Source organism: Synchiropus splendidus, chromosome 4, assembly GCF_027744825.2.
Source record: "Synchiropus splendidus isolate RoL2022-P1 chromosome 4, RoL_Sspl_1.0, whole genome shotgun sequence".
Lineage (NCBI taxonomy): Eukaryota > Metazoa > Chordata > Actinopteri > Syngnathiformes > Callionymidae > Synchiropus > Synchiropus splendidus.
This window is the reverse complement of record NC_071337.1, coordinates 28,135,266-28,156,626: the sequence shown is the minus strand read 5'-3', so window position 1 is coordinate 28,156,626 and position 21,361 is coordinate 28,135,266. Positions and strand designations below refer to the sequence as shown.

Genomic DNA, 21,361 nt, shown 5'->3' with positions numbered 1-21,361 from the left:
CAGGAGTTGCAGGAGAAGGGTGTGATAATCCAGCTCGTATTGTTTGGTCTTTTATTAAAGTTTATTTGAGTTAGGTGTGCAGCTGTTGCATGTCATGCGGGCAAGCCAGGGCGATCAAATTACACACTTGTGTGAGCTTCAGGGATGAAGGGACAGGGCGGATGGGATTACTTTAGCCTCTCTTCTTAAACATTTCACCTATTAAACTCAAACAGAAAATGTCTGTCTGTTTGAGGCTGACTGTCATCAGATTATGATCAAGGTCAGATTCCAGTGATGGAAAACACCTTTTTGAGGATGAGCAGAACGGAAAAGAATGTCATCATTGCGACATGTCCAGTTACTCTTGAATATTTTCTGTTGCATTCTCTTCAAAGAAATCACGTGCAGACAGACCAGACAGATGTTTTTGATTTCACTTCAGGGGCCCGTCATTGGCGATAAAGGCACTGGACAGAGATCATTACGGGCTCTTGAAAATCCTCTCAAAATGATCCCTTATTAGACGATAAGAGAGTTGACAACTAGTTCTCTTCCTTAAGATAACACATATTTTTCTCTTATCTCCTTAAAGAAAAGACAAATCTGAACCACACAAAAGCAGTGAGAACACTGTAGTACACCTGTCCGGCCTGTATGAGGTGTTGTAATACTCCTGCAAAAAAAGGCATGTAAACAAACTGCAGAAGGACATCAACACCAACAGAGCAAGCGGAAATCAAACAACATTCAAGATGTTTTGTTCATATTTCCAACAAGCTCAGAAGTGTGAGCGGCGGGTTATGACATCATTGCTTATTTGTCCTGCCGGCCCACACCAAACCAGCTCTCTGAGACCAGCTTTCAAAAGGTTGTGGTTTCACAGCAAAAGAAAGGCTTGTAATATAATCCACTCTTCATCTTTGAAGGATTTATTAAACAGAGATTGTTTGGTGCAGTTAGCTGACAGTTGCAAATTTTAAAAAAGGACTGACTGTAGTTAATTGTGATCACTTGTAGAAGCCAAACCAACAATTTATACAACAATTAGAAGCCCAGCTCATTCCCATTGGTCTTCCTCTGCAATGATCTCAAATGGGTGCTCGGGGGCGCTCCACATCTAAGATTTCTCTGAGGTTTCGAGGAGGTGCTGCCACCGCGCTCCCCCCCAAGAATGACCTGGCTCACACCATCCTGCCAATTCGAAGGGTGGCCCATGAGCTACTGTATGTGTCCTGCAAAGCTCAATATAACTTGATATTTTTATTATATTTTAATACAAGAAACTCTGATTTGGTTTTATTAGATCAAGCACTCCATCTGTCCAGGGTATTATAGCAGCTTGATCCATCCTACTGGCAGTACTAGCTATAAATCAAGCTCTAGCTGGAGTATGGAGTAAGTTTAAAACGTGTATATTAAGCAGCTAGTTTGGATTGCCTATGGCTGCTAGTTTTACTGCAGTGAAAGTCTGTTCATGTCTCTGGAGAATTGTGTTGAAGGGCTGCTACTATTGTGCAGTGCATCAACAAAGCCTTTTCATCAACAAAGTTTTATCAACTGAATCCCAATTTCAGCTCAACCATATGAGCAAACTGAGGAGAATTTACCAGCACCTCGATGGACAGGTCCTCCTCCAGTGAACTGGAAGAGACCCTAGTCACCAGTGGACGGATGAGTAAAACATGTTTACTCTGATTCCCTCAGTGACGGTTTCGACATGTCAAACCCAATCACCATGTACTTTGAATACAAAGTTCTTTTACTTTCACATAGACAGAAGTGTTATTAAAGTCAAAGGAACAGATGAGTCCAGGAAATAGAAGGCTTAGCCGACACATAACTCTGTCTAGACTCCACATTAGAACCAACCCTCATGTTTCCCAGCCTCTTGCGATGAAGAGGAGCAACTGTCCTTCAACTCTTCTCGGGTGTCGCACCTGGTGTTCACGCACACCCTAAAGGACCAGATTCACAGCCATCTAGCCTGCGTTTCATCTATTAGTGTCGATTCCGGGGAGACATTGCTGAAGGCTTCCAGGGTGTTGGCTGAATTTTGCCGGTGGCCGCACAGTGAGAGAACCTGTTCATGGTTACATTTGTTTACAGTGAGGTTTCGGCAGAGTTGCACCGGGTCACAGACCATCGTCCTGCTTTGAGGTGGACTGACCATTCAGGTGAATGATCCTATGACTTGGAAGGCACTGAGCTGCCAAACATGTCTGACTCATCTTATATTTGGGTGAGGACAAATTAGGTCTGACAGATGTCTGATACTGGGTTAACGTACATGTGCTATCAGTGAAATTGCACAGTGGGGGGTGAACTGTAGAACACTTGATGGTAATTCTTCATTTCCCATCAAAGGTTGGGACAGAAAGTCACCTCTTGATCTGCGTCTTCTCACACCTTTCTGGCCCCAATAATCTATGAACCTCAGGGGTTATCATGTCATGGGTTAGCAACCATATGGCCTGCCTAACTTTGTCTCCTAACTTCAGAAGATGATCTGTTCCTGTGATACACTCTTTTCTGATCATGTTCCTATCTCTACCTCAATCTCTGACTCTTCTAACTCGGCTTCATGGGCCTTTAAACCAGATTGAACAAAGAAAAAGATGAAATTGATTTTAAAATTAAACTTCCAATAACATCCTTTTCTTAGTATTTTTTAAAATGATTAATCTAACCTGAGAATGACTCAAATTATCTGATTGTCTTTGACAAAACAAATGTACTTTTATTGTGATAAATCATTTACTGTACAATAACTTTAGCAAACTGTAAACACACAACTCTTACAACTAAAAACCATTGGTTAGTTTCAAATTAAAAATATATTAAGCATAACTCTTAGATATTAAAAAATAAACAGCTTCTGAATCTTGACAGACATTTAGCAAAAAAAAGACACTGAATGCTGCAGTAGAAATACTTTATTTTGTCTCAATATGAAATAATTCATTGTGGCAATGAAAAGAGGCAATGAGAAAATGAGGACATACCTACATTCATCTTCTATTCATGTCCCTGAGCGGAGGGTCTGGCCCTGGACAAGTCGCCAGTTCATCACAGGGCAACGCACATATAGACAAACAACCATTCACACCTATCAACTTGTCTATACTTCCTGAAAATGACACGTAACCAACTGACCTGGCGATCATAAATTCTGAGGAGCCGACCCAGGACCTTGGGTGCGTTCCGTGCGACGGCAGCCCTCCTCCTGAACACGCTCAGTGTTGTTGTCGGTGTGTCGATCCAAAACGGCACAGAATTGGGTTTTAAAGATCATGTTGGTCACTCTGTGAAACTCTGCACTTATCCAGGAAAACAACAAGCCAAGTCTTAGAAAGACGACACATGCAGCACAGGAACAGTGAAAAAATCAGACACATGCACTCACAGTTTAGCCAATCAACTTTCATCTGAAACAAACAGCTCCTGACTGACTATCAACGGATCACAGTCTTCAGACAGCTGACCGCGGCCCTTTCTGGACCAGGCTGTTTACCCCCGATCTTTACATTAAATGGCGAATATGGACTTACCAATTCAAAAGCCAGCCCACCTCTGTAGTTTTATCCTAAGTGTAATATGTAAAATATACTATAATATGTAAAAAAAAGTACTAGAGGACCCTCCAAGTGCATTGGCATACAGTTATTCGCAGTTTGTCAGAAACAGATTAAACAGTTTAAGTAGGAGGTAAAAAAAAACGAATATGTTAAGTTCATCAAACTTAGTAAATTCAAGTAAAAGAGGCTTCATGTATTGAATTCAAATGAACTTTCTTAGCAGGTTTCTTAACAGCCTCTCACTCCAGCTGCTCTTCTGATGTCACAGTCGTCTCCACCATGCCCGCACTCTCTTCTTTGCCTTGCTACATCTGTGTCCACTGCTGTGGATACTTGGGCCAAAATACTTTAACCCAGGGGTAACCTAACTGTTCCAGAAGGCTGGTGGAGCTGTGTGTGCTTGACTGAATGGAACAAAAACCCACACCCACTGTGGGCCTTTCTGGAACTGTTAGTTATCCCTGCTTTAACTTGAACTGTTGGTGGTTGAAATCCCAGTGACACATGGAGGTGTGAGGATGAAGTCACAACTCTTGCTCCTATCATATGTCGCGACTATAGGCCTGAAAAGGCAAATAAATTCCCTCAGGATGACCTGGTTCCAGTGTGCAGACTGGCAAGGGTGAATTGTGCCATAAACATGGTAAATTAATGACAGGAGTCTGGGTCAGAGTGCCAGAGACAATAACGCCTGTTTTATTATTGGGTTTCCCAGCATGCAACAGTGGCTCAGGGGTTACGCCTGTGGCTGCAACAAGGATGCAAGCCCTACTGCCCAAACCCACCCTGTTTATTCGCCACAGCGCCAATCAGCTGCCAGAACTCCAAGAACGTGAGCTCGCCGTCTTTGTCGGCATCCACAGAACGCATCAGCTGGTCAATCTCCGCGGAACAGCCGGTGGTCTGAGGGTTGAGAGGAGACAAGACAGGATGAGCTTTGATCATTTTCCATCTCTGCTGGTGAAGTTCACTGGAATGCAGCACTGACACAGATGAAGCAACACCAGCCACTTTATCCCTAAGGTTTGTTTGTTGAAATGAAAAGCCTTCAGCTTGTGCTACACCGTTGCTTATCTTCAAAAATGATTCAAAAGGCTAAAAATGAGGCTGGTAGTTGGAGCCCATCCCAGCTTCGTGGCCCTTGTGGCAGGAGGCAGAAATGGTCAATGACTAAGCAAAGTTCAGGTGACAGAAAGAGTCCACTCATACATTTCCTTCTAAGGCTGTGGTGAACATGTTTTCATCTGAACAGCACGGTGAAGAAGAGAGAAAATGAGTGGTGACAACAACAGGAGTGAGGAGTCACTCAGGGAAACACCAAGAAGTACCTTAACATAGTTGGGCAGCTGCATGGCGACCAGCTTCTGGAACTCCTCTTGGCTCAACGTGTTGGAGGATCCGGCAAATGTCTTGAACTGGCAGACCAGAACATCGATAGCACCCTCCATGATGGAAGAAATGAGATCAGTGGGACGCTTCAGGTCTCGTGGTGATCCTGAGGTGGTTTTCCCTCTGCATGGTTTATATAGGCGCCATCTTCTGACACTTGTGCAGGAATCAGCGGAAAACCCCATCAGTCCCTCATCGACTTTATCTTCCTTGAATCAGTGAACACACAGACACATGCAAAGCAGGTTCTGAAGAGGTATAACTGGAGCATGGCTCACCATGAGACAGAGAGTTTCCTGGGACCTGAACACCCAGCCTTTCTAAGTCACTCAGTAGGACAGCTGAGCTAAAATATGCTGAAAACATTCCACATCTGGGGTCCGCTTCCATCACCTTTAAAAGAAATTAAATGTTTATTTCAGTCCTACATCAAACATACAGCAACTCTTTCATCTCAACTGAAAATACAAGTAACCCCTTACTGCCTGGAACCTCCACCGCAACACAAGACATTTAAATTTTGGGTGTGGGGGAGCACATTTCAGCCTGTTATGGGGGACCTTGTGGAACCAAAACACAACCCAAGACTGATATATGATAAGGGATTCCTCTCCCCAAATAAAAGTCACAAAACTTTCATTAAAACGCATTAGTTTGAGTTTGTTGAGGCCCAGCATGAGGCATGGTATACTGTCGTAGGGTGCAGTCTTTTTTCTGCCAAGCTCACATCAATCTACAACGAAACAAAGCAACACAATAGGATGTCTGAAAATGCTCGTACAGTCAATGTGGGAGTATGTTTTGTTTTTATTTTGGTTAATGATGCAGTCAACGTAAGACTATTTTTTACCCACTTAAACTTTAATAACATCCACGCACCATTCTCCCATGCAACTATGGTAAATTATATGTGTACGTGTGTGTGTGTATGTGGTTTTGGGGACCCTATGCCTTTGTGGGAACCATTTGGCTGGCCCTGAAAAATTCAAGTGGGTCATTACAACTGGGTTGAAGTTTGGTTCAGAGTCCTGGTTAAGGTGAGCCATTTGTTCTGGGTGGTTAGGTTTAGGGGGAGAGGCTGGGGAAAGCATTATGGCAATGAGAGGTCCTCACAAAGGTAGAGATACCAACACGAGTGTGTGTTTGCTCGCACACTTTCATGTCTGTCCTCTGCTGAGTTTGCGATCAGTTCTGAAGCAGCATTTGTCACCATCGCACCTCGATGAATCACAGACGAGTCAGCGTTTAAGAGTTTATACAAAACATTGCGGTGAAGGAAACTTTCCGAAGCAGCCATGACAGTGCTCTCTGAAGAAAGACTGCTGAACGATCGGTGTTTAGAGCAGTGTGCAGGAGAAGGGGTGACAACCACCGAGCGGTCGGAGGCATGTTCTCACTCGTGGTGAGTCTTTAATCTGGAAATATCTCAGACAGCGTGTCAGAGCTGTGAGAATAGATACTTGTCATTCCACAACTTCCCACAGATAAGAAGCTCCAGCATGTGTTTGCGCTCTTCCTTCTCACAAAGACTCAAATAAAAGCCAGATGCCAAAACATGTTTCGGCGGAAGTTATGGGAAATGGAGATTACATTTTCACAAGAATTTAAGAATGAAGAAAAGGAAATGGGCTCCAACAAAAAGGAGAGAAAAGGGGAAGGTTTATCTGTGCATGTGCCTGAGGGACATCTTGTATTTCTCTCCTGAAGACTGAGTGAAAACCCTGTCTTAGAAAAATGGGTGTAGTTCGACACGGTTGTGAGCAAAGGCACAAAGCCCCAGTGAATATATCGCCCATCAGTATGCAACATTTGCAGGAAACAAAACAGCCTAAAGAGAGATGTTCTGGCTCCAAGTAAATGAAACATCATTCTGGGGAACAACCGACTGATCCCAGCGGATACAAGAGTCTGTCGCTTGAGCAGAGCAATGTCCCGGGTCATGGTGAGCGCTCCTGAGTAGAACTCCACGAGGTCACAAACATGACGAGATGACGGAAACATCTCCTCATCAAAGAGCAAGACTTATGAGTCAACTAATAGATCATCTTTAGATATCACACACTTTTCTGAAGTCTCTTTGAACGGTTTCCCAGACGTGTTCACCTGAGGCTGATGACTCCAGACCTTGATGAACCTTCTGATCCACTTGGGGAACAGACTGCACAAGCCGAGCTGTTTCCCTCTACACAGTCTAGACTCCTTCTGGAGCTTTGTAGAGGTCTATGGTTGAAAAGACATTCAACTTAAACAGTACTTAAAGACCATCCCAAAATGAATTATTAAATAATTTTTTGCTCAAGCACCAGCCATCTTTCAGTGTGCGAAAAAAAAGCCCATTCTGGACCCCATTTTTCTTCATTCTTGAAATCTTGAAATTAAAAATAAATAAATAAATAAAGACTTACACTCTAATCAATTCTACCCAAATGCATTTTGGTATTTGACGGTTATTTGAATGACACGATTTCTGGTGAGAATCGTTCCCTAACCTCCGCTGTGGTACACACAAGCCAGTGCCGCACAAATAAACTTGGTGAAATGCTTCGAATTTAGAAGCTTGCCACAGTAGCCAACTCATGAATACAGCGCTGACGTTTTCGTGAAGTGATGCAGAAATGATGCGGACTACATTGCATGCTTTTTAAGTCAAGTATTTTACCTTGTCCTAATAATAATATTTTACAATGGGTGCCCTTTTTTTCCTGACGTAAGCACCAGTCCCCCAAAGACGCGCCCTATATTGATCCCAGTGGGACAAGCTGATGACGCTTCCGTTGCAAGACGTGCCTTGCGCGGTTCACCACACAGTTCCTGGTTAAAGACAGACACACAGAAGTCACTGATGATGAAACTTTTATTGAAACAAACACTGACCCTAAGTAAGAACGTGAAACTGACAAGAGAAAACAAGAGAATGTTTGAACAGATTTTTTTCATGGGGTCACTTCCATGCACTCTTGAACCCACGGCTAAACTCTACAGGCCTAGCTGTCACTCAACAACCAAAATTATAACCTCAGAAATATCATATCGGGGCAAAATGAAACTTTGGTTTCTTCTGTACAGATTAAAAAAAAAAAATCACAACAGAGGGATGTTGAGGACTGAACTGTTTCCACATTCATTTTCTGCCATAAAGAAAACAGTCAGGAAAATTAAACTGATCACAATCAAGTGGGACAAATCCCTTCAATTATACATTTTAGCAATAAAGGCACAGCAAGCAGCCGCCGACAAGCCTGCTGCTTTAAAGACTGATATCGTTTTCAAACTGAAATGTTACCTGTCGAAATAAAGTCGCAGTGTACTGACGGAATAAATAAAGAGAAACACTTCAAAGTTCTTCAGTCAACGAAAAAAATATATCCGACAACCTGTGGTCTTTTGACGCTCCGTTATTTGAGACCAGGTTCCTCCCACTAAAAGAATACTGTAACCATCCCTGCTGGCTTATGTCAAACTGAACCACACAGTAGATGCAGCAGCTTCCTCTCATGCTAACATGAGCTGACGTGGTACCGCATTGACTGCTGCAGAATCCCACTACACCTCGCTCTTAAAGGTCCCCAATTCTATCTCTTCAAGTGGTTTATCTGGAAACTTTTAAAGTGCTAAAGCGGTTTAGCGGTCACGACTCATATGGCTGACTCTTTGTTGTATTGCTTTATTTAGTTAGCAGCTGAAAACTGGTTTCTGGTTGCTTGGATTGGTGATTAGTGCGTGAAATCTAGAAGGCAAACGCTGAGGGCTCTCAAACAGTGTGCACAAATCTACTGAAGACTTGCCACAAAACCGGTCGGACCTGATCCTACCCATGGCGCCGAAGGAACGGGGCTCTGATCCTCAGGGAATGGGGGAGGTTCGCCCATGTTTGAGGTTAATTTAGAGACATTTGTTTTAACCTGCTCATGGAGGGAGCAGAGTAGATTTTCCCACAGCCCGAAAGACTGGGACATTTCACCCTTCAACCACGGCTTCTTGCTTTAAGTGACAGTTCAGTGATGAGATGCAACATGCACAAGAGGAAAACGACACTGTAGCGGCGAGAAACATTCTCCAGGGAACAGACAGAGGTAGGTACGACAACTAAAGTCCAAAAACACAAGTACAAGTGGGCTTAGATTAAAAGGGAACAAGTTTATATTAGAGCCAAGACTGTACCGTTTTTTTTTTTCTACGCTCACAGCTCTGAAGAAGGTCGGTGTGAAGCGTCTTCAGGAACCGCCACTTGTGCTGTGTTTGATGTTGAGTTGACCCTTGACCCTTCATTTCTAGGACGTGGCTGCAAACTTCCACAGCGCCTCTCGTTCAAACTCTTCCATCTCCTCTTCCAGGGAGTCGTCACCCTTCTGCCCAGGGCCTGCTAGGAAGTCCACCATGTCCTCCAGGATGTCCGCCACGTCCTCTGCAAAGTCACTGAAGAGAATCCTGTCATGGATGAACACGCCGTCCTCGAAGAACTCTGCCATCAGCTTGCGGATCTTGTCTTTGCTCTGTATGGACGTGCCGACCAGCTTGCTCATGTAGCCTTCCAGCAGCTCTTCGAACTCCGGCAGCTCGACTGGGTAGAGCCCCTCTTTGGTGGCACAGTCCTCCACGGAGCTGCAGCCTACCTGTGGACGGATGTTGCGCCTGAGCTTCTGCTCCTGGTGCGTCCAGAAGTCCTTGCTGTCGGTGTCCGGTTTGCGCTGCTGCTGCTGTTGTTTCTGGGCATTTTTACCAGCACGGCCTTGCCATGGCTTCTCTTTCCGCCGCTCCTCTCTGTCCATCCTGCGCTCACCCTTCTTCCTCTCCCACTCGTCTTGATGCTTCCTCCATGACTCCTTGTGAGAGTTTTGCTTCTGAGACTTCCAGTCCTTCTCCTTCCGGTCTTCACGTTCCTTCCACTCTCCCTCTTTGCTGGGCTTCCTCTCCTTCTCCCCCCTCCACTCCTTCTTCTCCTCTTTCTTCCAGTGGCTTTTGTGTTCCTCCTTGCTTCCTTTCCACTTGGACTCCTGGGGATTCTTCTTCCCCCACCTTTCTACATGCTCCGAGAGCTTTTTGTGGATCTCCTCCAAGCTATCCCTGACTCCTTTCCTGTCGCCTCCGTCTTTTCTCATTCCTTGCAGCCTTTTCTTGCTCTCTTCCAGGAGATTCTTTTGCCGCTGGAGTTCCTGTTTCAGCTTGTCACCTGACTCTTTCTTCCTCTCCGGGCTGAATGAAACGTGATTGCCATCTTTCTCATCAACAGACATTGCTGGGGCCACTTCTGCATCAACTGCGGAGAGAAGTGGACGTATTATTTTTACACTTTTGCGTAGTTTCTTGACTCAGGAGGAATTACATTTGCACTACCAACTCCGGTCAGTATGATACAAGCTGAACAGCCTCAACGACAATCATCAATAAAGGTTGTACTGCTGATATCGCCACTCATGTTGCGTGGCCACTGGACGTGGTTATCGTGCCAGTGAGCATGTTGGCCTGCAGAATATCATCGAAATGGGTAAGCAACTTAGAAGAATGAGGGACAGGTGGCAACCGTCTGCTGTTCTTCCTCAAAAACAGTCGACAAATTGCTTTGCTGATACTGACTTTTCTCCATTCACTCAGCCAGCAACTTTACACGGTTGGTAGCTGGAGCCAATGTATGACCAAGTTATGAGGACCACTCATCTGCATCATGATCTAATGAGGTAGAAGATGGAAAGAAAATTGTAGTGAAATTTTGAGTACACACAGAATGAAAACCCAATATTTCTACTTTCTATCTTGGTTCATTGATGTTGTTGACCGTTTAACTTTCTTACTTTCTCACAGTGAGTTTCTGTGAGAACACGTTTAGTTACCAAAAGATCAGTCATTGAGTTGAGGGGGGAGAAGAGGAGAGCATAGGCAGGATGGAGATGAGGGTGATGTCAGAGCAGCAGCAAGACACAGTGAGAAGCTTTACAGAACAGTAGTGGTCCTGATGTATGGTTTAGAGACTCAGGAGAAGAGTTGGAGGTGTCAGGGACGAAGATACTGAAGTTGTTACTGAGAGCGAGCTGAGGAAAGATCAGTATATCTGAGGAACATGTGTAGAAGTTTGGAGCTCAAGTAAGGAAGGTGCGACAAGGACGGGTGCAGGTAAAGAACTTGCTCTAGAAACACCGATGGCAAATGCAGAAGGAGGTGCTTGACCCTGAACATTCTCCAACCCTGAGAGGAAGAACAATGTCTCTCCTGGGCTGGCGTCTAGTCCCAGGCGGCCGACCGATTCCTCGTGCTAGGGTTTACTGACAGGGCTCATAAATGAGTGACTTGTCTGTTGAGCTCCATGTTTTCATGCCTGTGGTTATTTCCCAACAAACTGTTTCAACATAAGATCGCGTGAGCTCAAAATTCTAAAGACAACCCTAACATGATCCACACAAAGACCACTCCCAACACTGTGGATAGAACAGAAATACCTCTGCAAAGAAAATCATTGAGACACTTCTCAAAAGCTCTTGCTCAGTGGCCCAATGCCCAATATCAGCATAAGAAAAGAACCGCACCTGTGAGTTGGCTGAGCTCAGTGACCCGAGATCTCAGACTCTGCAGCTCCGTCTTCAGTCCAGGCAAGGATGTCAGCTCCTCCTTCAACCTCAGGTTTTCTGCTTCCAGGTTGGCTCTACTCTTTTCATCTCCGCTGGCTGCCACTGCCTTCAGAGCCGAGTCCAGTTCTGCTTTCTGAGCCTGAGAAGAAGTGCAGGCCACAAAGCTGTTTTGTTTGTTTTGTGAGCTTCTTTGGTCTATAGCCAGACCAAGACTCCAGACGTTTCACTCCTCAAATGACTGGATTAGCAGTTTAATAACTTAGATTGATATCCAGTTTGGTTCTCCTACTCTTTGTGCTTCAGATACAAAACACATTCTTGTAGCTTTGTTGAGACTTGAGAAGTGTTTTATGCATTTTCAAAGAAGAGTTGAGCTGGATTTGTCCGATCTTTGCGAGACCACTGGCTAAAATGTTTGGGAGTTTGGATTAAAGGCTGGGGCTGTTTCGGAGATTTATGAAGGAAATCTGGAAAAATGATTATGTTTTAAACTTTCTGTTTTTCGAAGGCGGACAGTTCTACTCTTAATGACCTAAGAGGGACGTAAATTTACTTCAATGTTCTGCTGGTCCACTTAGAAAAGAGACAGACATGCAGGATAAAGGGAAGCTAGATGAGGGAGTGCATGGGGGTCTAAGAGCAGAAGAAGGTGAAACTGGTGGAGAGGAATTGTTGTGTCATGCGTTCCAGAGAGGATATGGCCAAATGTTCAGGGCGTACCACATGTCCCTCCCAATAACAGTCAAGACTGGCCTAAACATCCTGTTGCTCTTTTTGGGGGTAGAAACGGATGAAGGAGTGTAAACTGACCTGCAGTTGAGCCTCCAACAGAGCTATTTGTTGATTTTCCTGCGTCAGTTTAGCCAGTAGCTCCTTCATATCCTGCGGGTCGCTGCTGGGGACGTCCTGGGTGGGAGCAAACACGTACTGATTCAATTGGCTGTCGACTTGGTCGTGAAGAGACCACGGAGGACGGGACATTTGTGAAGATGGCGGCTACAGACCTGGCTCTGTTCTCCATCGCTCAGTTCGGAGGCGTCAAAGTCACCTGCCAAACAAGCAGACAGCACATCACTGACACACGTCTCTCAGACTCAGCACTGCTGAGCTGACTCACGACTGTGGTGGATTTCATCATCGTACACATTCTTTGAGTTCATGCGTGGCCAGTAATCAACAGAAACTCTCTGTGAGGATTCTTTTACACTGTGTACACAGGATGTATGACACAACAGCTGAAGCATCCCTCCTGTCAAGCCTCACAGTGAAGAGCCTCACAGCACAGCCCTGGCTCACTCAAGTTTTTCAGTCAAGCGTCAGCTAAATTACATGGAGGCTACCATCACTGAGGCTCATGACACACTTCAGCTCTGTCAACACAAACTCAAACAAACATCTGTTATGGTGTTTTTAGTACAAGCCAGATCAGCAGCGAGAGGAGAGGTATTTAAGTATACTCATCTGTTTACAGAACAAATAACCTTTCAATGTTTTAATAACCATAATAACCTTTATTATACTAATATTACTGATATCATCCACACCACACTAACATAAATAACATCCAAAGCCATGGAGCTTCGATGTTATCCTTCAATGCTCAGTATTTCTCTGTGTTCTGAGCAAAACTATGCCTCTATTTACAAAAATGGTCAACATGTTTATTCCATGTTGATTCACTCAGACTGAGGCGCACTGCAGTCTAGGCTGCGTCACCAACAAATATACAAGTGCTTCTATAGGCTCATTGGGCTACACACATGAGGAGAGGTGCGACTCAGCGCTATATTATTTATACATGGCCAGAAAAAAGAAAAAAACCTGACAAATTAGGTCAAAGTTAAGTGGGAAAGAGAGGGTGCTTTATTAATAACAAAATGGAGGCATTGAGAATGGCAGGATTTTGGGAAGAATTCAGAGAACTACTGAACAAAATAACAGAATGTGACATTCACCGTTTGTTTGGATCCTTCCGCAAGGCCAGAAATGGATATATGCCAGGAATTTTAACAACAGCTTGTAAAAAAACCCCACACCAACCGTCTTGAACCTCCAACAACTGCGACACAATGAATGAAATACAAACATGTGGACTGTCACCCGCCATGGAAACTCTGACTTGTCTCCCTCACAGGACAGTTGATATTTTTCATTCTTATATTCTTGTATGAAAATGAAAAAAAAATTGTGCCCACGTCTTTTTTTTTCCGTGGCAGTTATTTAACACCCTATTGATTGTGGTTCATTTTATGAAATTGAAAAGGTCAGATTCTTTTCATAAAATCACAATTTTGAGTACATTGTTTTACCACATGCGAGGACAACCATATTTCTCAACTGTTTTACGCATTCTGAATCGCCAAAAAAGCGATTGATGGCACAATAGCAAATTAAATCCTGCACTTATACGTAGTTCTTTAACTTCACTTCCAGATACAGAGTGCGCTGCAGGGTGAACAAATGAGCTACAGCTGAGATGTTTACTTTTACTACCCTCAAGTTGTTGAATGAATTTAGCAACGCCAGCGCACCGTCGCTGTCTGTGACGTCATACACTTGCTTAACTCCTGTTCCTGCACTGACCCTCTATGGTCAGTTGCAGAAATGCACCATAAAGACTGCACTCGATGCCAAGCTCTTCTTAACACATTACATCTCTATTGAGGCCAGACTCAAACATGAATAATTCTAGTTAATTTTACAAATACTATTTACTACTTTCATCGAAAGTACTTAAGGTGACATTGATCTGATGAATTTAGAAGCGTATTCAACTTTTGATCGTGGATATTAACACAAAGAACGGAACTGCAAAAACTCGGATCGGAGCAAAGTTGGCAGGTAACGGCTCTCTCACTTCCTGGATGGAAAGAGTGCGGCACACAGAGGCACGCCCAGCTCAGGTAGAAGACTAGAACTCAGAGGAGTAAAGTTCACACACGGGCTTGAGTGCAGCCCTGCTACATGCATGAACTGAAGGACGCAATTGTGTTAGATTACAGTTATTTAGTGCCGTTAAAAATGTGCTGGAGTGTAGACGGGAGCAAAGGGAGCAGCATGCAAATGAATCTAGGTGGTTAGAAAAGTGAAAGATCAAAGGCAACACAAGTCACATGAGTGTGGGTATATTAGGTCAGGTTATGTTGACAGAGCAGCGTGTTGAGTGATCAACCTGACTGGTTCAGCTGTTGGCTGTGTTTAACTACAGAACTGGAAAAGACCAGAGATGTTTTTGACTCATCTCAGCTTTGCTCAGCAAAACACTTGACTTTGGTTTATGGTAACTCTGTCATGAGGCCATTTAAATGCAGGCTTATGGAGAGTTCCAGACATGTTTGTGTCATTAGAATGTGAATAAATCAATCCTCTCTGTTAGCTGGACTGGTACGTAATGATGTCATCAGAAAATTGAGTTATGTATTTCATGTGAAGCTCTTAATGAGCTCGAATAAGCCACATCCTCTTGAGCTTTAATCACATTTGTGTGAAGTGCTTCTCTTTCAGTCAGTCAATGTGAAGGGGGCTTCTGCATTTGTTCTCAGTCTCTTATGCCAGTGCTAAAACACCAGTCCTGGCATAAGGCCAAACGTGGTGTCATATGTTAGGAAATAATTGTCTCTCATGATGGAGACTCACACATACTGCTGTTTACAACTAAAACGCTTCTTGTTGATATTATCATTATTATTGTTATTTTCAGATCCTCACTCAACCAAACCATCTGTATTGTGAGTGAAACGTAAGGCCCGGGATCCCAATGAAGTCTCTTACAGATTTACAGATTTCTAAAGATTAACGCAGTAGTCACAGAGTCAACATGAGCTCTATGGATCTACAGTATGTGCTCAGACAGTTTGTGTTTGTGACCCATTTAGAGTTTGTCAGGTTCTTCCTCCAAGCCTCCTAAAATGACTTGATGGACAAGCAGGAGACTGGAGTGTGTGTGTGTGTGTGTGTGTGTGCACAAGGATCATGTTCTTACAATGACTGGGGACAAGGAGGCAACACATCTCCAGGTAACATCTGCATCAGCCCAGCGGCTAATATCTGCGGTCCTTCGGTTCTTTTTAAAGATTGTCTAAATCAGTGTGCCTCACATCATTTGTCCGGAGATAGAGGTGGGCAATATGATGACATTGAATCAGTCCTGTGACGCCAATGACTGAAACGCAGAGCTAACAGAGCTAACAGAGCTAACGGCTAACCTGACATCTCACTTCAAAACTGTACTGACACTATCAAAGTTTGCTTTGTTGTTTGGAAGTTGGCTAAAAACTAAACGCAGAACCAAATAAACGTGCTCCAAGAGAGTGAAGAGAGAAAGAATGATTATAGTTATGAAGATTACTGAGGCAAACAATGCTAACAATTTGTCAGGAAAATCTCCAAGCTAAGTTCTTTGCTCTAAATTCTCAGAAACTTGCAAATTAGCCTCAAAAATACATGCGAGATTGTGATAAAATTGAAATAGTTATTTAAAATAAGTTAATAAATCATGGTATATTTTTCACAACTAAGCACAATTGTGCTTTGGCTGTGATTCCACTGGTGGTTTGCCTCTGGATTCTTTTGGTGAACAGTGTGCTGTGGCTTACGAAAGGTTGAAAAACACTAGTCTAAATGTTGCTGTTAACACAGCAAAGACACAAGCAAATGACTGCGTGCCCATCTCAGGTAGAAGGAACTTACCAGACAAGAAGAGGGACCCCAAGAAGAGCAACACCAGAGCTCCCACAATGCACTTGTTGACAGAGAACCATGGCTTCTCTGGCGTCTTCTCGGCCAGCTTGAACTCCAGCTCCTCCTCCTCTTCTTCCTCGTCTGATGTTCTTGGTCTCGGCCCGTCAAAGGGAGGCAGGTTTCTCCTCCTCAGTCCATCATCAAAGCTGCTTGAGTGATCAAAGCTAGCAGACTGCTCTGAGGGTGACATGGAGAGAACAAATGTCACTGTACATCAGAAGAGTGACGGCTCCCATTGGTAAGCCTTCATGATGTAGGGACCCATGAGTGAGGATGAGTGGCTCATATGCATTTGTGGAAGCAGCAGCTATACTCAGAGTTTCTGACAGAAAACAAACCTCCTCATGCTGATGCAGCTTCATGTTGAATTTCCCCACTGTGAGAGTAATGAAGGCCATATCATCTACTCTGATCTAACGAAGGCGCTCTTCAGAGCCCACTAGAGGGCACTCTCTCACATCATTCTCAATCCAAGTGCGCCACCTACTGAGCTCTGAAAGCCTCAACTGAGGCTCTGAAGCCGCACCATCACTAGCCACAGTTAAAATCCTTCTTGAATAGTTTCAGGAAGCTTTGCCAGTCCCACTGGTAGTCCCCAGGTTACCAGGTTTATATGAATACCTTCACTGTTTTCTCCACCCTTACATTGATGAATGCTTTTCATGATTATTTTTCTAACATAAACAACACTTTAATCTCCTACTCAGGGCCTTGTCCAACTTTTGGCTCAGTCACAGTGTCACAGTGCACATTGTTCAAATTATACCACGTGGCTTTCTTTAGGGGGTAATTTTTCTTTTTTTGCGCAAAAACATATTTCATAAATAATCATATGACAGCTGGATTACACAAATTGATTTAATTTTCCATCTACTCTCCATGTATTTTAGATAAACTTAAGTCTCCTGAGGGTGTGTGACCGAGAAATGTGCAAAACTCTGCTATAATGAAATTACTTTTTTTTTCACTGCTGCTGAATAAAAGATGCTACATTTCTCTTTTAATGTCACTGTGGTGGGAAAGTTGAAAAATGCACCCCCTTAGTCTGACAGAAGATTAAAAATAAAATGGTAGCAATATGATTTCCTGCTCACGCTCTTGTCATAACGTCTTTACATACATTCTTGAAAGGCACAACTGTCTTCCAGTCCATTTCAAATTACTATGTATGTAAATAACTACATAGAAATTGCAAAGGAGAAGCAAAGTTTGACTTAAAGAATGAAAGTATGACAATTTAAAAATTTTCTACACATTAGTTTATAAGAAAAAAAAAAGATCTTTTGGAATAATTTTAAGGCCAATACAAAGTAACTAATGGAAATAAAATGATGTTGCTACATGGTAATTCCCCAGTCGTGAACCTCCACTTCATATTTCCACCACAATGTAAGATAGCATTCATATCACGGATTGAATATCAGTCACATTTTTTCAGTAATGAAGGTCATTGATGGAAACAGCTGCGTGAAATTCTTCTCATCCAGTGCCCTCTGTATTCCAGCACAAACTCCCCATCTTGAGTTGCAGGGTTCTCTTAACCTCTTGCAACTTAATAACACACTTCTCAGACACTAAACTGCGAGCTCATCCATGCACCACTCTGTCTAGAAACCTTGTCCATGACAGTTAGGAGTACAGTTGGTGAGTCGGACGTGAACAGCGAGACCCCGCAGGACCATAATCCAAAACAGTGACAAGCACTCGGACACAACTGCTATGTTGGCTAAACATGGATTAAAATGCCATTAAACCCTATAACCTCTCACGACCCTGAGACGGGATAATCCAGCTTCCAGCTAAAATTGTGGATGTGTGCATGAGTCTCTAGAATTGGGGTAAGGTCATTAGGAATTCTGTGAGAGATGATCTTCAAAAGAAACATACCTTGTATTTCTTCCTCATCTTCCAGTTGGTCCTCTGCGTCGTCATGTTCGGGGAGCCTCTCCGTGGCATCCTCCACTGCAACCTCCTCTGCTCCAATGTCTTCCACGTCGCCCTCCGTTAAAATCCTTCCCACATCGCTCGCCTTGGCAGTCTCTTCCGCTGCGGTCTCCTTTATAACCTCTTCTACACCAGTCTCCTCCTCCACTACTGTCTCCACAGCAGTCTCTTCCTGTGCATTTGGCTCGTCCTTCTCAGAAGTCTTGTCCTCCACAATCTCCTCAGATTCAGCTGCATCTACACTCATTGATTCAGGACCACCAGGATGTTCAGGGACAACACTGAGCGGTTCCTTCTCATCAGGATGGGTGCTGAGGACAGGCTCTGCGTGAGGAGGAGAATATGGGATGGCTTCTGCAACTATCTCCGTGTCTACTTCAGGGGTCACATCAGTAGCCTCTGTTAGATTTGCAGGGGGATCTGCAGGTACGTCGACCTCTGACTCAGCAGAGACGGCGATGTCGGTGACGGGAGGCACAGCGGAGCACTCCTCAGGCTCAGCAGTGTGGAAATCAGCAGCTGTATCAAAGTCAACATTAGTGACAAAGGATGTAGCGCCCAGAGGCTCGATGTCACTGGGAGAGCTGGTCACGATGTCATGGATAATTGGAGGCTGACTCTCCTGATCCAGGTCTGGAAGGTCTGGCGTATGGAGCAGAGCACTTCTGTGAGATGGACTGGATGGCACTGGACCTTCACTGGAATCTGGAGAGGTCTCCTGACACACCTAGAGACAAACCATGTCAGCAACAGCTAGACCACTTAATTAGTAAGGCCACAATAAACAATCGCGTTTAATAAAGATGGCCGCAATGGTAGGAAGAACGACTGCAGAACTCTGGGGGTGTGGCAGGGGTGGATTGTAGTGACAGCATAAGGCTTACATGATGGCTATACTGGAGGGTTACAGTATTTCCCTAGCAAGGACACAAGTATTTCTGTTGAGAGTGCAGACGTATTATGGGATGTACAAGCTATCTATGAGCAACTTCATATAACAAATGTTTTGAGCCAAACTCCTGAGCCATGGAATCAGATGAAGGAAGGGCCACAGAGGCAACTCTAGCAAAATGACGATGAAGGAAGAGATGCAAGAAAGGGTTGCAAATTGTTACAGAAATGTTACTGTCGCTGACGCCCATCTGACCAGTAATCCAACCTGACCCTCTAATGGTGTGGCACAAATGTGCAACAAACTTGATTTGGACTATGGTGTCACAACCACACAGGTGGCTGTAGTGGGCAGACAGACCAATATTAGTCAATGAATGACTATCTTAACTTTTATGGTGTTCTAAACCAGGTTTCATGGAGCGGTCCACTGACATCACATGCGGCCAACCATTTTGATAAATAACCGTAGTTTATTGTTTTTATGAAGTTTGACCTGCATATTTGGTACTGCTCACACGCACCTTCACTTGGAGGACAAATCCCAATAACAAAGAGTAATTCTGAGCATTCATTGTTACATACTGTATCTTGTGTAGTTACAGCACGCTAACCTGGTGTCCTTCCTCAGACAGAACAGTTTCTACTGGAATGTCGACTGGTTTAAACTCCACCGCGGCTCCTGTGAAAACAAACTACAGGTCAGTACCAAGGTGGACAGTCTACAAACGCTTGCTCTTCAGTTTGTAATGCTCTTGACCTGCCAGGTCCTCGCTCAGGCTGGGCGCATCACCCAGGCTCTCTGTGCCGTCGTCCACCTGTCCAACATTCTCCACACCAGCTTCCTGTGACACAGGTCAGATCAATGCGACTCATGTTTTTAACAGGTTGACAGTGTTTTTTGGTCATACAAGGACACGATCATGATGTTAAAGCACAAACGTGCCCTGTCATAAATGTGATGTCATTTGAAAGCGTGAAACCAGGTCATGGTGTCACTGGAAACTCTTCAGCTCACTCCAAGGAACTGCCTGGCTGATTTCAATCCTATGATGATCGTAGATAACACGTGATGAGAAGTGAGGTTTACCTCTGGAGAGAGGAGTGTCCAGCTGTTGGAGGAAGAGCCGCTGCTGCCTGCGCTGTGGCTATGGTCCGACATCGCCCCCTTCAGGCTGCACTTGGCACAGCAATAAAGAGATTTTCTGTTTTGGAATATCCTGGAATTTTTAAACAATACAATTGTGAAATAAAACATGGTAGTTGAATCTTAATAAATAAGGATCTATTTGGGGGATATGCTTTGGTAAGGACATGTACATGGATGCATCACAGCACAGAATTTTGATATCTTAGCATGCTATCAACACGAAAGCTGGGGGAAATATCATTCAGTGCCAGATAAACAGCCACCCAGCACACACATAACGATAATACAAACGCAGTGGCGTTGTCATTTGTTACCTATAGGGAGGACACGACGGATAAACGCCAGATTGTCGTTAATACAAGTTATGTAACGACGTGATGGCATCCGTAATAGCTGCTGCGCAGTTAGACAAAGGGCCACATCACAACAGGTCGTCACATCGCTCTGAATTTGGAATAGACGTGCAACTTCCATCTAGTCATTCATCCCATGCATGAGACATGACCAAAAATGGTTAAAGCCCAGATTGCACCCAGAATGGAGCCACGAACGGGCATTTGTACTCACGATTTCACACCACTGTCTCGCTTAGACGACACTAGTATTGGTAACTGTATTTGCAGCAACGTTTAGCGTTGTGCTGAGATGGTAAACAAAGGCTGTTGGGGTGACTATTCCCACTCCCACTCTTCCGCCTTTCCTTCCACGTCCAGCTCGGGGCGAGCCCACGCACGCACAGCTAATCCAGTCAGGACTGGATTTAAAAAAACAACAACAATGTAATTACCTCACTTGTTCTCACTGCCTTGAGTTAAATCCAGCGTCCTACTGGCGTGGACAAGGTTCCTGTCTCCCTCTGAACTTGGAACTTTGGGAATTCCAGGATGCGTCACGACGACCAGGAGGTGTCTGGGCCAATAGAACGGCACGAGAAGACACTTTAGTCCCGCCCCAGTGCACTGCTCGGCCAATGAGAGTGGAGTGTCCTGTCAGGAAGAGGCCGAAAGGTTTTCTGTGATTGACGGCGGCAGGTTGCAGTGGCGGCAGGTGATGGACAAGGATCCTTTCTGCTGTGGAATAATACAAACTCGTGTGAGAACCCTAGCCGGGCAGCGTGCGTTTATATACAG

General features: G+C 44.3%; 2 protein-coding genes across 5 annotated transcripts; both read right to left on the bottom strand.

Annotated features, from left to right (window-relative positions):
- Positions 1-4,208: 4,208 nt before the first annotated feature.
- Positions 4,209-5,140, bottom strand: s100a11 (S100 calcium binding protein A11). The gene is made up of 2 exons (XM_053863518.1): positions 4,886-5,140; positions 4,209-4,460 (listed from the first exon to the last, which is right to left on the bottom strand). Exons 1-2 carry the CDS (start codon positions 5,129-5,131, stop codon positions 4,326-4,328), a joined length of 381 nt encoding a protein of 126 aa, XP_053719493.1. The 5' UTR covers positions 5,132-5,140; the 3' UTR covers positions 4,209-4,325.
- Positions 5,141-8,947: 3,807 nt separating this feature from the next.
- pbxip1a (pre-B-cell leukemia homeobox interacting protein 1a) lies at positions 8,948-21,174 on the bottom strand. Of its 4 annotated transcripts, none has more exons than XM_053863183.1 (10): positions 21,019-21,174; positions 20,172-20,301; positions 19,842-19,926; positions 19,696-19,763; positions 18,134-18,917; positions 16,196-16,423; positions 12,511-12,554; positions 12,317-12,412; positions 11,465-11,645; positions 8,948-10,203 (listed from the first exon to the last, which is right to left on the bottom strand). In XM_053863183.1, the coding sequence occupies exons 2-10, from the start codon at positions 20,241-20,243 to the stop codon at positions 9,218-9,220; spliced, it is 2,544 nt and encodes an 847-aa protein (XP_053719158.1). In that variant the 5' UTR covers positions 20,244-20,301; positions 21,019-21,174; the 3' UTR covers positions 8,948-9,217. The 4 variants fall into 4 exon arrangements, with proteins under 4 accessions (XP_053719158.1, XP_053719160.1, XP_053719159.1 ...); XM_053863185.1 differs by having other exon boundaries at positions 20,172-20,256; positions 21,019-21,107; XM_053863184.1 differs by lacking the exon at positions 21,019-21,174 and adding an exon at positions 20,799-20,955.
- Between the last annotated feature and the right edge of the window lie 187 nt (positions 21,175-21,361).

What these genes read in the sequence shown, in the direction of transcription:
- s100a11 (XM_053863518.1), bottom strand. Translation starts at nt 5,131, where the DNA reads ATGGGGTTTTCCGCTGATTCCTGCACAAGTGTCAGAAGATGGCGCCTA. An exon ending in AGCTGCCCAACTATGTTAAG is followed by an intron (nt 4,461 to 4,885) that starts GTACTTCTTGGT and finishes CTCAACCCTCAG; the next exon opens with ACCACCGGCTGTTCCGCGGA.
- pbxip1a (XM_053863183.1), bottom strand. Translation starts at nt 20,243, where the DNA reads ATGTCGGACCATAGCCACAGCGCAGGCAGCAGCGGCTCTTCCTCCAAC. An exon ending in TGTCTGAGGAAGGACACCAG is followed by an intron (nt 18,918 to 19,695) that starts GTTAGCGTGCTG and finishes GTTTGTCTCTAG; the next exon opens with GTGTGTCAGGAGACCTCTCC. An exon ending in TGAGCTCAGCCAACTCACAG is followed by an intron (nt 10,204 to 11,464) that starts GTGCGGTTCTTT and finishes TTCTCTCCGCAG; the next exon opens with TTGATGCAGAAGTGGCCCCA.